The following is a 15,349-nucleotide window of genomic DNA, read 5'->3' as shown; positions in this document are numbered from 1 at the left end:
TGAAGACCTGCTCTCCAACCTTGACTCTAACACCCCCTGTGTCCTCATTTTGTCTCTGATAACCGAGGTATCACTGGTCAGGCCCTGGCATGGCTGACTTCCTCTCTAGCCGACCCTCCCAGGTCCAACTTGGGCCCTTCTCTGCTTTCTTATCTGTGGTGTCCCCCAGGGGTCTAACCTCTCTCCCTGGCTGTTCAACCAATACCTGGCACTCCTTGCCCACCGCATTGCCGCTCTCTGTCCCAACTCATCTGACTGTCTGCTATCCAGGAGTGGTGTGCCGCCAATGATCTCTGCCTTAATGCCAGTAAGACTGAGATTATCGGCACACCCACTCCCTCCTTTCCTGTAGCTCTCTGGCCGGCTTCTCTAGGCCCTCTTCCTACTCCCACCTGCGAGGCTAAAAACCTTGGTGTCATCCTCGACTCCACACTCTCTCTCTCCTCGCCTCTCTGATGTCTCTAAGAAGTCACACTACCAGCTGCACCTCCTCAGAGGTAGTCTTCCCTTCCTCTCCTTCCCCCAGAAGCTCACTGTCTCCAGAGCTGTGGTTCTCTCCAGGCTGGACTATTGCAACAGCTTCTTTCTAAATCTTCCTGCTTCCACTCTCCGCCCTCGCAACTCATCCAAAACAGGACTGCAAGACTGGTCCTTGGCCTCAAGCCTAGGGATCGTATCTGTCCAGGACTGAAATCTATGCACTGGCTCCCACTGGCTGCAAGGATAAGTTCAAAACTCTGCATCATCCACAAGGCCTTCTGGGGCCTGGGCCTCAATACCTTCAACTCTCTTCCTAAATATCTTCCCTCTCGAGCTCTTTGCTCATCTGCCACCACCTCCCTCGGGGTCAGTCGCTTCTCCAAGCAACAAGTTGGTGGTAGATCTCTCTTCGGCTGGGGCCTCCCTCTGGAACAGCCTCCCTGAAACTTGAGAAGAACCATCTTCGGTTCCGGAAGCACCTTAAAACCTCCCACTTTGCTTCTGCTTCTCTCCCCCGCTGAAGCCCTGGTAGGTACTATACTTCCCTGGTTACCTGGCCACCCATCTGATCTCGGGCCCAAGCCCTGCCAGTTGCACGCATGCATGCACTGCCTCCCTTGCAACCCCTGCACATGTGGACTGTTTCCTGTATCCCTACAGTCCCCCCACCAGCACTTAGGTCTGCACTCACCCTGAACTTGCCACCAGATGGCCGCTCTTATTTATCTTATTTTATTATCCCATGCACTGCACTTTCCCCTCCCCACTTCCTGTCCCCCCCCCCTTCCCTTGCGCAATCTGAATGACACCTGGCCTAGTAGGATCGTTCTGTGTCTTCCCTCTGTTCCCCCTCCCTTGCCTCATCGTGCCTTGAAACACTTATGTATAGGTGCGTTATAAATGCCATATATCGTATCCAGCGAGGTTGAAAATAAGTGATGGCAGAGCTATCTTTTTCGACATTCCGTAGGAAGTACATAAATGGATGAACACAGAAAATCTGCCGACAGGTGCCGGAAAAAACCTGCCAGACACTGCAGATGTATGAACAGAAAACCATGTGAAAGACAACAGGAACACAAAAGGCCCGACGATGAATAACGAGCAAAGCCTAATTCACTTGAAGTAACCTTTTTAGTAAGCAAAAGGAGCAACAGCGTGGACTCCAAGGAGCATGCAGTGCAGGAACGCCTTTACCCAAGACACATTTTTGTGTTCGGATACTAGTCGTTGTGTCAACCTACTGCACTCCAGTCACCAGGAGTGTGGGATATCTGGGGCCGTAGAGAGAAGCGGGCATGCCTGAGCACAAGGTCCTGAGCTTGGCAAATGTTTGGTATGGGGAGGGGGAAAATTTGGGCAGGACAGTTGTGGCTCAGCCTATAAAGCCATGCAGAGCACTTGGGAGGAATACAGCGGACTGTCAGGACACATAGTGGAAGACACCGGTGATGGGGGAAACTTAAGATGGCCTCCTGGAATGTCGGGGGGGGGGAGGGGGCTTAACGGTTGCATCAAACTGAATAGAATGACATCCCTACGCCGCCAGAAGATGGACATAGCGCTCCTACAAGAGACGCAACTTACAGAAGAAAGGTTTCAAAGCTTTTGCCAAAAAATGGTCTGGCACCACTCGGGGCTTGTCATACTTGGCGTACCGTAGAGGGGTTTTGATATGGGTTGCACCGACGGTACTCTTCCGGGTCACCAAAAAGGTTGGGGACAAACCAGACGGGATGGTGTTGGTACAAGGCTTCCTAGAGAGTAAAGAAATATGCATCAACACATACGCCCCAAACCACGACACAACAGCATACATTCGCTCCTTATACCCTTGCATCGGCCCGTATAGTAGCAGTATACTGCTACTATGGGAGGAGACTTCAACTGTACGCTTAACCCACGGTTAGATAGTTCGGATGATAAACGTACACACCTAGCCCCTGCAGCGAAGTCTCTGAACACCCTGCTACAAGCATTCGACTTGTCCGATATTTGTAGAGCCCTCCACCCCTAGACACGCGGATTTTCACATTACACAGCCCTGAATGACCTGCTTACTAGAATAGACTAGATCTTCACGGGCGAAGAACCTCTACAGATGATATATTTAACTTACCCTGAGGGAGTTGGAGGTCAAGGAGCGAAGAGCTCGAGTAGGAAGGTATTTATTGAGGGAGAGTTGTGGACCAGGCCCCGAAAAGCCTTGTGGACAATGCAAAGGGTCTTGAATTTAATCCTTGCAGCCATTGGGAGCCATTGGAGAGATTTTAAGGTTTGAGATGAGATCCCAGGGCTTGGGTCCAAGGACAAGTCTCGCAGTCCTGTTCTGGATGACCTGCGGAGAGTGGCTGCAGACAGATTTAAAAAGAGGCTGTTGCAATAGTTCAGCGTAGAGAACACCAGAGCTCTAGAGACAGCTTCTGGGGGAAGGAGAGGAAAGGAAAAATACCTCTGAGGTGCAGTTGGTAGTTAGCATTTTTTGAGACATCAGAGATGTGTGGAGAAAAGGAAAGTGTGCAGTCGAAGATGACCCCAAGGTTCTTAGCCTCACAAGTGGGAGTAGGGAGAGGACCGAGGGAGGCGGGCCAGAGATTGAAAGGAAAGTAAGGTGCACGTGTGCCGATGAGGAGTATTTCGGTCTTACTGGCATTAAGGCAGAGGTCCTTGGCAGCGCACCACTCCTGGATTGCAGTCTGAGATGAGAGAGGGGAAAAGAGGTGACGGAGGGGAGCCTGAAAACAAGTTTGGTGTCATCCGCATAGCACTGAAAGTTTGAGCAGAGAGCAGCAATGCAGTGGGTGAGCAATGCCAGGTATTGGTTGAAAATCCAGGGAGAGAGGTTATACCCCTAGAGAACACCACAGGTATAAACTGAGATGGGGGGAAAGGAAGGACTCAAGTTGGACATGGGAGGGTTGGTTGGAGAGGAAGGAGGCCAGCCAGGCCAGGGCCTGATCAGTGATACCCCGGTTATCACAGAGGCGATTGATCAGGATCACATGGTTGACCGTGTCAAAGGCAGAAGAAAGTAGGATGAGGACAAATGCGATATTGGAATCAAGGTTTGAGAGCAGGTCTTCACAGATGTTCAGGAGAGCAGTTTCCGTGCTTTTGGCTGCTCTAAAGCCAGACTGATGGTCATGGCGACAACCAACAGAATCGGTGTCAAGATTAAACTGGGAGACGGCCAGCTTTTCCAGGAGTTTGCCCAGGAAAGGGGTGATGGAGATCTAGAGTTAGCTGAGCATGAGGGGACGGCTGTGGGTTTCTGAAGAGGGTGCACAAGATTGCTTCAGGGGGGGAGGGGAAGGCTCCAGAGGCAGAGTGGTTGCAGAAGTCGGCCAGAGCAGGAGCAAGGGTGTCGATGTGGTCCTTGATAGTTTTGGACAAACTGGTTAAGAATCTGTTTGGACGAGACTTTCATAGATCGGACTTGTCTGGAAATCTCATCAGGGGAGAACAGAGGAAAAGATGAGAGGTGGCGGCTGTTAGGCACAGTTTGTATGCAGTACCCTTTGGGACCACTACACACAACTCTGACTACAGGTATAGGAAACACAACCTTTGATATAAGCTTGTACTACACAGTTTTGGTAGCGTGTTGAACAGCCAGGCTCATCTCAAGAAGGGTCAGTGCGAGCTGTAGTGGTGTTACAGATTCACAGTTACAAATATTCAAATAAACTCTTATACGGAAGGTTTTTTTGCACAAACAATTCTTAATTTATCAGTCAGTTAGAATAAGCCTTCTTCTTAGTTTCTAAATCAGTAAAGACCCTTTTGGGATGGCCTACAGACACCCACAGATGACTTCAATAACTAGGGTGCTGGGGACATTAATATCTTACTTTTGACTTTTAGAATACTCTTAGAAGTTGGTAAAAGGCAAAGGTTATTAGATCAACAAGAGACCGCCAATATTAAGTAGGCAAATACTTTTGGATTCCTCAAGAAGAGTCCTACAATTGAATAGAGTAAGCCAAAGTCAATGGGCAAAAGTCTTGTATAGAATGAAGCACTTCTGGGAAGTAAATGGAAAAGTCTTCATCAAAGACTCCTAAGAACTTGTGCGAAGAATCAAATGTAGGGCCACAAGCTGATTAGACTTGAGTTGTAGGAGTTGCAAGCACTCTACAGTAAGAGCGAAGTTCTCTCAGACCTTTTACAGTACCTTAGAAATGAAGAAAAGATGCAGCTGATGACCTCTGTTCCTGTGCAGCTCTGCAGATCTCGCTGTTCCTGGGTCTGTCGTGGGGACAGGCGGGAGGACGTCGGGGGACTCAAAACTCGCAACCGGCAAACTTCACTTTCAGCGGCTGTTCAGTGTTTCAGCTCCTTGCGTCTACCGCGAATGGCAACACAGCAGTTCCTGGCTGTCGAGATTGACTTTCATTGCTTCTGGGATCCCACGCTCTGAGGGCTCTTAGGCTTGGTCAGTCCTGCTTCCTGGGAGTCCGGATGATCTTCCTGATGCTCTAGGCCAGCTTAAAAGCAACGCACACAATCTGGTGTTCCTCTCCCTGGCTATACGGTTTCCAGCAGCAACTCTGTGGAAATTCAACCAGCCCCGAGATGGATGTCCAGGTGGCTAACTTTGGAGTTGATTGGTGCGTTTCGGAATTGCAGCAGGGCTTCAACGGGCAAACCAACGGTCCAGGAGTTGCAGCAGGCGTCCGGTTCCTTCGTCCAGTGGTCGACTCTGCCTTCCAAGCCAAAAGACGATCATTTTATTCAGTTCTCTCCGATTCATTCCAGCCTAGCTGTCACTCACCCAGCAGGGTGGCTGTACTTGCCGGACAGTCAGCCAATCACTACAGAGTGCATTTGGGTCTCCTAGAAGACTAAGCAGATGCAGTTTCGGGCACCTCCCTCACTTCCTGCCTACCCCAGACACCCTGGAGCCAGAGGTGGGCTTCACTCGTGAATCCTGCCAAAGGCAAAATGAACAAAGGGACCAAACCTGGTTTGGCGCGCAGAGTAAATTGTCATGCCTACCTCCAAGGAGCCAGGTCCGACCCAGCAACCCCAGAGGCAGGCATCATTTCCCCCAGGGAAGTGCCAGCGGGCCCAAGCTGGGGCCCTTTGGACACAGTCCTGGCACCTTAGGCGCCAGGCTCATGTTGGACCCCTGTCCTGGCGCCTTAGGCGCCAGGCTCATAAAGCTAGACATGTGTTCAAGTGTTTTAATGTGCACTTACCTGATGCAGACCATGCTGCTACATCCAGGCCCTCTTGAGGCCTGAATGGAACTACTTTACCTGTGGAACTACTTTCCCCTGGGTGTGGTCGGGGAAGGGTACATACCTGATCGGTGGAAGGATACATACCTGGAACTTCTACCAAAGCTATTTAAACCACGCCCGATCAGCAACTCACGCTTCACGTTGTTCTGCTGCTCGCAGCTGGACGCTCACCGTGTCAGCTCCTGCTTCTGGACTTCAGCCACGCCTGTCAGCATCCTGGGTCACCTGCTAAGAGAGAATTGGAGAGAAAGAAGACCTTACCTGCTAAAGCTGCATCACGGAGACTTCACACCGACGATCCTGAAAGGGAAGACATCATTTTAAAAGCATTTCGCTTCGATCGCTGCAGCGCTGCATTTCACTCACCTTTCCTGGGCACCTCCATCTTCAGCAGCGATCATCCGGATCCGCAGCCACATCCCAGAGCCTAGAGAGAAAAAGACAAGAACACAAGGTGAGAGAAGGAAGGGAATAGGAAAAGCTCAGTTTCCTTCTAAGACTTACCTGTTGGGTCAGTCCCATTTAATTTCGGGTCCTGCCGCTTCCTGGCATTCCGGCCCCCGGACCCTATGGGGAAAAAAGACAGACATTGAATGAGCAAATGCAAAGACATTATCCGAACGCTCATCCAGAACTTACCTGTCATTTACTGGAACTGCACGTTTCACTTCGGGTCGGCGCCATATCTCCGGCATTCCGAACCCCGGCCCCTAAGGAGAAAAAGACATAAGCGTTAGCGCTTGCTGCAATAAGACAATGAACATTATTATTAAGCTTGAACTTTTGAACTTGCTACAGAACTCTTACAGCGCCTTACCTGAATAGCCAAGCTTATTTGAACTCCCATCAAACCTCAATCCAGTGAAGTAACTGGGTTTCAACGCGCCCCTGCATCAGAAGCAGGATGGAGAACTCATCCTTCCAGACCCTAAGGTGAGACTTCACGGGGAATCGAGGAAGGGTATCGTGGAGGGTTGGAAGGGAGTGGGAGGCTTGAGCATTATTCCGTCAGTAGGTAATACTCCCTTTTCACGCACAGGGGAATATTCCTGCGAGCCAGTGAGTCCATCTTCAGAGTCCTGCGCTTCACCATAGAAGAAGCATCAGCACTCGAAGCCAGACCTGCGCCTCCGTGGGAATCAGGTGAGCGTGACATAAATCTCAAGAAGGACCTTTCCACAAAGAAATGGCAAAACTGGTGAGATTTTGACAAATGGCACCCTTGTTTGCTTTACTGTAGCTGCAAACAGAGCCTGCAGTAAATGCTCACCCTGGTAGTTAAAACGAAACCACTGCCACCAGCCTTTCAGTGAGAAAAGGTTAACATTAAAATATTACATGAGAAGCTAGACAAAGGGGATACCAGGTAACCCCTCCAGCACTCTATTGTAAGATAGGGCGTGCTGGGTCTAGCAAGTTACAATGGTAAGTAAAGTCAATTTCACTTTACTGCTCTTGGAAACAGAAGTTTATCCAAGAGAAGGTATTTTAAACCTTTGGGAAATCTGAGACTTCCCTGTGTCACTGCACTGAAGGTGTTGTGTGACACAATGTAAAAGATGATTCCTATGGAGTTTCAGACTCCAAAATCAAAAGAAACCGTGTTCAAAATCACAAAATACATGAGGGAGTGGGGAAAAAGGGTCACACTCTGGATGTCTTGTCCAAGATGTTTCATTCCTTACCCAGTCAGAGTGACCATGTTAAATCGGCATATCTCCATTTGAAATATTGTACTGCTTAGCTTAATTCTATAACGTCTGCTGTATGAGAAGTGATGCAAATGTATTTCATTTGTTGATGTTCTTGGCCCAAAAAGCCTATAAATGTTATGCCACAAACTGTTATGATAAGTGATGTTAAATGGTTTAGTTGTAGGTTAACACAAAATATACATGCAATACCCTTGCATACACATGCTCATTATTTCCAGAAAAACGTTTTTTAAAAAGGTACCACTTAGAGAATTTAAAGGTACCACAACAAAACCTGCATGCTGGTAACATAGTCTGAAGTATGTAAATAAATGTCATCTAAAATGATCATTTTAACCAAGGACATTTACTTTAAACATGGCATTGACTAATTAAAATATGTTTGCTTTAGACTGATACAGGATTTGACAAGGCAACGTTTGAGAAGCAGATGTCTGTGATGAGAGGACAGGTATGTTAAGTTTCTAACTATCATATCCATAATTTTGCATCTCTAGATACCGGCTATCCAAATACCTGCTCTCAAGTTTTCACATGACAAGTGTGAAAAGGCCATCCAGTCTCTCTGCTTTTTGAATTCTGGGACTCCCATTTTAAAGGCTGGAAAAAGAAGTCTCAGAATTCCAAGACAATCTCAAGGATGTGTATGGCCCTCATGTATTGCAAGGGAAACCCTGTAAGCTCTGTAATGATGGAAAACAACCCAACGTTCCAAGTTGCTAATATTTTATTGAATACTTATGTCATTCTGAACTTACACTAGCTTTACCAGACTACCTAATGGCTTGCCAATTTTTGCTGTCATTGTGCGCTCATAATTTAGTGGCTTTTTTGTCTTATTTTGCGATTCCAACCCTACAGAAAACTGTTAAATACAGAAAATGGCTGTTTGTGCCTGAAAATAAGGCAGTATGTTGCAGATTTCTTGTACAACAAATTGTATGTTTTGTGCATTTTTCTCTGCTATGAAAACTTGAATAAACACTAACATCCAATACAAAAATGTAAAGAAAGTATTTCAACCATTGTTAAAACATGACTACTGGGGTTGGAGCCCAGGATGCCCACACAATCCCACCGATGGCTCCAGATTTTCAATTGTGCTGGCCTTGGATGATTCCTCCGCATTAGAGGATCAATGAGGAAAATCGAGGCATTAAACAAATGTCTTTTTGCTGGTTAATCCACGCTTGAGGCACTGATGAGAAGCTCCATCTTCACCTCCTCAATCACAAACTGCTAGGTGTTGTAATGTAGGTTCTGAGGCAGCATATAACATCTTAGTCTATTGGGTTACAAGGTAAATCCGATTCAGGATGGATAATCAAGGAGTATAGGTCTTACGGGGGGAGCCCAATGGCTCCCACCACCCAGGCTACATTACACCAATTGCCTGGGTTGGAACTCTGACAAACCTTTCATGCCATCACATACCACTCCTTGATGACATCACAGCATTCATGCAGGCATCCAGGGAGAAGGTAGACGAGATGCAACACACCTCCCTTCCTTGAACATATCACAAGGAAACAACACCACAGGGGAAAGGCAAAACACAGCACATTTCTATTCCTTCAACAAGTTGCATACAACACACATACACGGGAAGATTGGGCCAGAGGGGACAACACACAGAGGAGGAAACACAACACATCATCCTTCTTACAACAACACGATGACCACACAACACACCTTCCATACTACCACAACACTGACCACACTTCACCACACCACTCTCCTCACCACACAACCACCTTCACCATAGACTGACACCCAACCAAGCGTAACTGACATTCCACAGAAAGACCGTACCACAAACTTAGACACACCACCAAGAAAAACACAATTCACTTTCCATCCACCACTGCCACCGGCGAATATCTAGACTGCTGCTGTAGGGCACCAACCTGCCCCTTCTTAGGCCTACTGCCTACAACGACCATGAACCACCGGGGAAACAACTCCTCCCATCCACCACTGCCAATGGGGGACCTCTAGACTGCCACTCTGCCCCTCCTTGGGCTGGCACGCTAGCCTACTGCACAACAAGAGATCAAACACACACTCTAATGGCAACCACCATCTCCTGCAAAATAAACCATACACAGGGCTGACATTCAGAATGACACAACCGCAGAAAATTGTGTAAACATTCAACCACCACTTACACAAAATCACAACCACAACAAATGGCAACTCAACGATCCGGGAACATCAGCCATAAAATCTACCAACCCAATTTGCTGGCCAGGCAAATCAAACACCAACTAAAGCACTACACAGCCTATGGATCCCATTGGCAAGATGGGCACAGTCGTCTAACTTACTAACCAAAAAGAACTCAACCGCTCATAATCGTGGGACAGAGAAAGATTGATCTACAACATCCAATACGGTAACCTATCACACATGACCATGCAGCATGTATGTCCAAACCCCATCAAGCAACAAAACGAGATGAAATCATGGACCCTGTAATGCCTCAACTCGACAAGACCCACACCACACACATCACTAAACCTCCCAGTGCGATGTGTAAATTCTGTTTTGGCATATCTCTAAAAACTGGAAATCTCTTGACTTCAAAGAAAAGTACGAACTCCAAAACTGATCAATCTTCAACTCCAAGAAGATGGTGAGAACTTGTGCTACAGGAGGGCGTCCCTGTCCTAGCCAGCAGCAGCTAAGGCTGCGATGCAGGAAGCGTCCTCCCCACATCACTCCAAACTCAACCAGTATTGCTCAGTCAAAATATTCCCTTGACAACGACCGTGGCCGCATCCTCTTGACACTGAATGAACATGCTAAATGTCCTTCAGCACATAGTCATACACCACATTTCATGCACCACTTACCTTTCCCCATGGTTAACCGTGAACTCGCTCCTTATGTGGTGAACATCCAGCTCAAGCAACTCAAACTGTAAATGCTTCTCCATACTCGCCAGCACACACTCCTCATACCGACCAATAGTTCTCCAGTGATAACATTACTGTTCGCAAACTCGTATAACATAGCTATCTATTTTCTTTGTATGAAGAAAGTTTAAAAAAACATTAAAGCCCATGCTGAAAGCCACTTAACCCTGTAATTCCTCGGTGTTTTAATCCTAAATAAATTTCATATTTCACACTAAATGGTAACCAGGATGCTAGCTACATTTCACCAGGACAAACGCACATTCCATGGACTTGAATAACTCCTTGATGACATCACAGCATTCATGCAGGGAGGAAATGAGACAAGATTTCTGACGCTTGTGAATCTGCTTAGTCCGACATCTAGTGGTAACAGCAGAGTATTGCATCTTGTCTTTTGAGGATCGAAAGGACGTAGAGTGTACCTAAAATCCCTCACGCGTCGAGGTCCCTCAGATGTGTTTTTCCGCCCAACTAGCTGGTCGCCTTATGCGGAGCTCTTGCATATTGCAAAATTGTAAACCTAAGTGCACCAAAGTGCACTTAAGTGTGCTGTTGTGCTGGTGATTCTGCCTGTGGCTTCGTCGACATATCCAGTCTTCGGTCCTTGTCTGCAAGAGGAAGCCCTACACTGTGGAAACTCATGCCTGAAACCTGTGGGTGCCCCGGATGTCTGCCGTGTGAGGAATCGCTTGCCTACCAATGCTTCTCACGGCCGCCCTCGGACTCTGCCAATCTTTACCCAGCAACCCTAGAACATCTACGTGCTTGCGCACGCAAAGTGCACTTAAGTGTGCTGTTGTGCTATTTGGCTGTGCGCGTGGCAGCTTTTTTTTCTACTTTTTTATGCAAGATAATGTTTCCCCTTTCAATTTTATGCCCTTTGCTACCAGATCTGAGCGCTTACGGCACCCAGCAGTCATTACATTCCGATACTTTTGTTCTAGCTTTGTTGGTTAAGGCTAAGTCTGTAATCACTTGTTTAATACATGCCGTTGCCATGTGCTTGATCTTTGTAACCAGTGCTTTTCATATCACACTGGTGTCGCCAATTTATCTCCTTGCTTTCTGCTCCTTTATTGGGCAATGTGTGTTGGATTCGATATCAACCACTAACTAGCTGGTCTTGTTGTATCATCAAATTGTATTATAGAAAACTGTGAAGGGAAAAGCTACATTTGTATTCATATTACAAATGATCGATCTCCAATTTCTCTGTGCCCTCCTCCTGATAAGGCCCAGAGGATTTCCCTAATAAGGTCTTGTATAACAGCTGTGTACTTTATGCGAGATAAGAACTTATAATGGTGCGGGGACTCCATAGTGGGCATGTTTGTACTGATCCCCTACTACTCACGGGCCGTCTGATGACCCTGCTAGTGGTAATGACCACACAAGTGGAAGTCCGCAGAATGTAATCCCTGTAGTTGATCCCCTTGTCCCACCGTTGGATATTGCACCTAATAGAGGGGAATTAGAGGGTCCCACTCAGGGAGTTGTAATGGAAACAAAGGCCACTGCGGTCATCCAACTGAAGGACATGGTATTAAACAAACGCACCCATTTATTTCCTTTACATGAAGCCCACGATAGTTTTCTGTTCACCCAATTCTTAACTCAGCATTTTGCTAACACGACTAATACTATTCCACCTTCCTATTCTTCTGAATATTTGAATAAATCAATCTCTGATGTATCCATCTTAGCCCCCGCCGTTCTGGCCGAACTGGGCAAAAAAGTAAGTTTATCCTTGGGACCTTCTACACCTGTAATTGCATCTCATGGAGGAATTGATGAAGTGCATTTCTTCAATGAGAGGCAATTTCCACCAAATGCACGGTATGCCTTTAATACACTTGATACTCCTCCCCCTAAAAATCAATGTAATCCCTCTGCGAGTTCTCCTATTTTGAAGTCTAAAATTCAATTGGAGGACAGTTTCTCTCATGAGTATAATCACCAGAACCCTTCTATTTCTCCTCAAACTATTCACATGTGTGATGACCGTCAAAGGAAAGCCCCGATGTTTGACCCACTGATGTATCCCGATTCCAACAACTTAGATCTTGAGTTGTCCGTACTGACACGAATTTTGAATTTATTAGATAAGGTTCACAAAATAACTCATTTGGAACTCTGATATAAAAAAATGTGATGGCCAACATTACGGCTAAACTGAACAAGCTAGAAGGATTTATATGTGCTAGGGAATTATTGACTGCAATTAGTTTATCACCTGCTGTATCCTGCCCACAGCCTACCTTGTTGTCAAAGGCGTCTCAAACTTTACCTGCTGAGACATTGGTATGCACCTCTCAAAATACCAATAAACTTGATTGTGATGTTCCAAAATCCTATGCCCAAGCCCTTATAGCCTCTACCTCTTGGCATGGTGTCCTACAACACAATGAAATGAGGGATATATGGCATCATGTGTTAACTAATTCTGCAAAAATGTGTGAAATGGAACACATACTTGAAAATAAAAACGTGTCAATCATCTCTCACGTATTTAACTGTGATGCTCAAAATGGTTATATTGTTTAGGAAAACACTCCTCATATTCAACATTTAGATAGTCACTCTGCTCTTACAGATCTTATAGACCAAGAGGATCTACCACCTGAATTGAATGTAATTATGGAAGACTATAATGGTTACACTGTGGTAGATTCATCTCCCAAACAGTTCGTCTCGTAAAGCGAGAAGGCTTCATATTCGAGCCATCAAAAGATTGGCCTTAAAAAAAAAAAACTCAAAGGGCAGAGGCTCTTCAAAATCAAACTATAACAAAAATGAAATCGCACAATTTGAAATTCAAAAATCTTTCGAACTTGTCTAATGAAGAGTATATGCTTGATGTAAATTAGCTGAATGATGAAAGTCGTCTAGCTCTTCAAGTAAATCAAATAAAGTCTACTGCACTGACAAATATTATCCAAACAAAGTTAATGATAAAATAAATCAAATAATAAAAATCTTTCTGATCCACTGGTAAATCAGCCAAGCTCCCCAACACTTTTGAAGCCTCAATCATTAAAAATGCACCTTCTAAAGCTGAATTCTAGAAACCCAATTCTTCTCATGATTCTTCACATACTATACTGACCAAGCAAACTCAATTGTCGCTGTTCTATCCAACAGCGTCAATAAAAAGGGTCGGCACTAATCGGCAGGTGAAGGGAGTAACCTGTAACCCTGCATTGAATGTGCCACCACAGGTCTGTGTATCGGTCCCATTACCTACCAAGCCTTTGTCAGGAGAACCGTCTATTTTGAAAAATGCAAATGATTCCACCTGGCCTTCTAGTGTTACCATTTTTGACGCAACCTCCTCTTCTGGTGGCACTCATTTTTAACCAACTTCATAGGCATTGCCCAGCCAAAATCTTGTTGCAATTAATCGGCCTGAAAACCTTAGAATGAAGTTTACAGCAGAAACTATAAACATAATGGGCTGGGTCGGTGACATACACTGTTGGGGGAAATGCTTTGACTGTTCGTATGCAACTTGGTTGGATCTCTAGCACTGTTTTGTAATGTCTTTTACTCTGTTTTGAAAATATCAAACTCCTAAAAAAAAAATGTTCAAATGTCCTAACCTTTCCAATGAGTCCTTTCTTGCGCAGAAGCAGATTGCCAATTCGTACAGGAACAAAGTGAAAGCGATAAAATATTTGTTTATATGATCATGCTAAAAAAACTTGGTCATCTATGTAGGCGATCTGTCTGGGTGGCATTTAGAAAAATCTCTTCCCCTTCGTCTGTTCCATTCCACATTTCCATCTCAGCTCACTTATGGACTACCTTCATCACCAATAAATTAAAGATCCCTTTTGGAATTCAGAAATGTCAAATTCAATCATGGTATGAGGACTTCCTTGGGGATTTGTCCTTGGTCGCTAAGCGACGTCCAATGGGCAGTTTCTAAACTCAATCAATCCAAAACCCCTGGGCCTGATGGCATTCCCCCATGTGTTTTGAAACAGGATCCCTCTTTGTGGGCCTACATTTTGAAAATTAAATTCAATAACCTTTTGAACAGACATTTTCCTTACCACGTGGACTACTGCTGTAATTGTCCCAATCTACAAAAAAGGAAACTCAGCGAACCCAGCCAACTTTCGTCCCATCTCGCTCTTGGATGCTTCTGCTAAAGTGTTTGCAATTCTTATTCTGAGCGAAATGGAAACTCACATATGTGATCAAGTTTTATCACGCTATCAAGTTGGTTTTCGTAAGCAAATGGGAACAACCCTTAATGCCATAGTCTTGGCCCACATTTTATATAATTCCAAAATTGCGAATGCAGGCCCAGTCTACATGGCATCTTTGGACCTAACTTCGGCATTTGATTGCATTATTCATAATATTTTGTGGACCAAGATGTTAACACGTGGCTTTCCCTTGCAGTTAATACTTCTGGTTGCAAAACCTCACTCAAACACTAGTTACATGATCAGAACCAATGAACAGGGAGCTTTAACTGATCCCATTTCGACTTGTGTGGGGGTTATGCAGGTGTGCAACCTAGCTGCTATCCTGTTTAACCTCTACCTTTGCGATATGGACAAGAAATGGGACACTGCAGTCTCCTTTCCTGTGAGACTGGTCAGCCTAACCCTTAATTGGTTGGCGTTTGCAGATATTCTACTTTTTGACTGTCCTTACATTTATCAAATGCCAATACATCAAGGATTGTCCTCTTTAACAACTTAAAACGTAACCTGGTAGTGGTCCATTAACGATCTGCCGATACAACGTGCACATTTATCCAAACGATAGGGGTGCCCCTTTGTGCAAGCGTGAGAAAGGGCAAGTTATACTTTTTAGACAAAACTAAAATACCCACGCTTCACAGTCCTTATTTCTGTCATTTATTTTTTATCTCCAAAAAAAAAGTGTGCTTGAAAAAAAGTCACATAAAAGAAACCAAAGAGTCCTTAGAGTGCAAGGTTAATTTAATGAAGAGGAAGCGTTTTATATTCAA

At 45.5% G+C, this 15,349-nt stretch overlaps 1 protein-coding gene across 2 annotated transcripts in view; it reads left to right on the top strand.

Annotated features, from left to right (window-relative positions):
* PI4K2B (phosphatidylinositol 4-kinase type 2 beta) overlaps positions 1 to 15,349 on the top strand; it is a 354,471-nt gene that overhangs the window by 271,313 nt on the left and 67,809 nt on the right. For both annotated transcript variants that reach the window (XM_069631865.1, XM_069631864.1), the window contains one exon: positions 7,833 to 7,892. In XM_069631865.1, the coding sequence (XP_069487966.1) occupies positions 7,833 to 7,892 (60 nt within the window). The remainder of the gene's footprint in view (positions 1 to 7,832; positions 7,893 to 15,349) is intronic.

The sequence above is a fragment of the Ambystoma mexicanum genome, chromosome 6q (assembly GCF_040938575.1).
Source record: "Ambystoma mexicanum isolate Mex_15411 chromosome 6q, UKY_AmexF1_1, whole genome shotgun sequence".
Taxonomy (NCBI): Eukaryota; Metazoa; Chordata; class Amphibia; order Caudata; family Ambystomatidae; genus Ambystoma; species Ambystoma mexicanum.
Note: the sequence above shows the minus strand (reverse complement) of the source record. Positions and strands in the feature narration are given on the sequence as shown.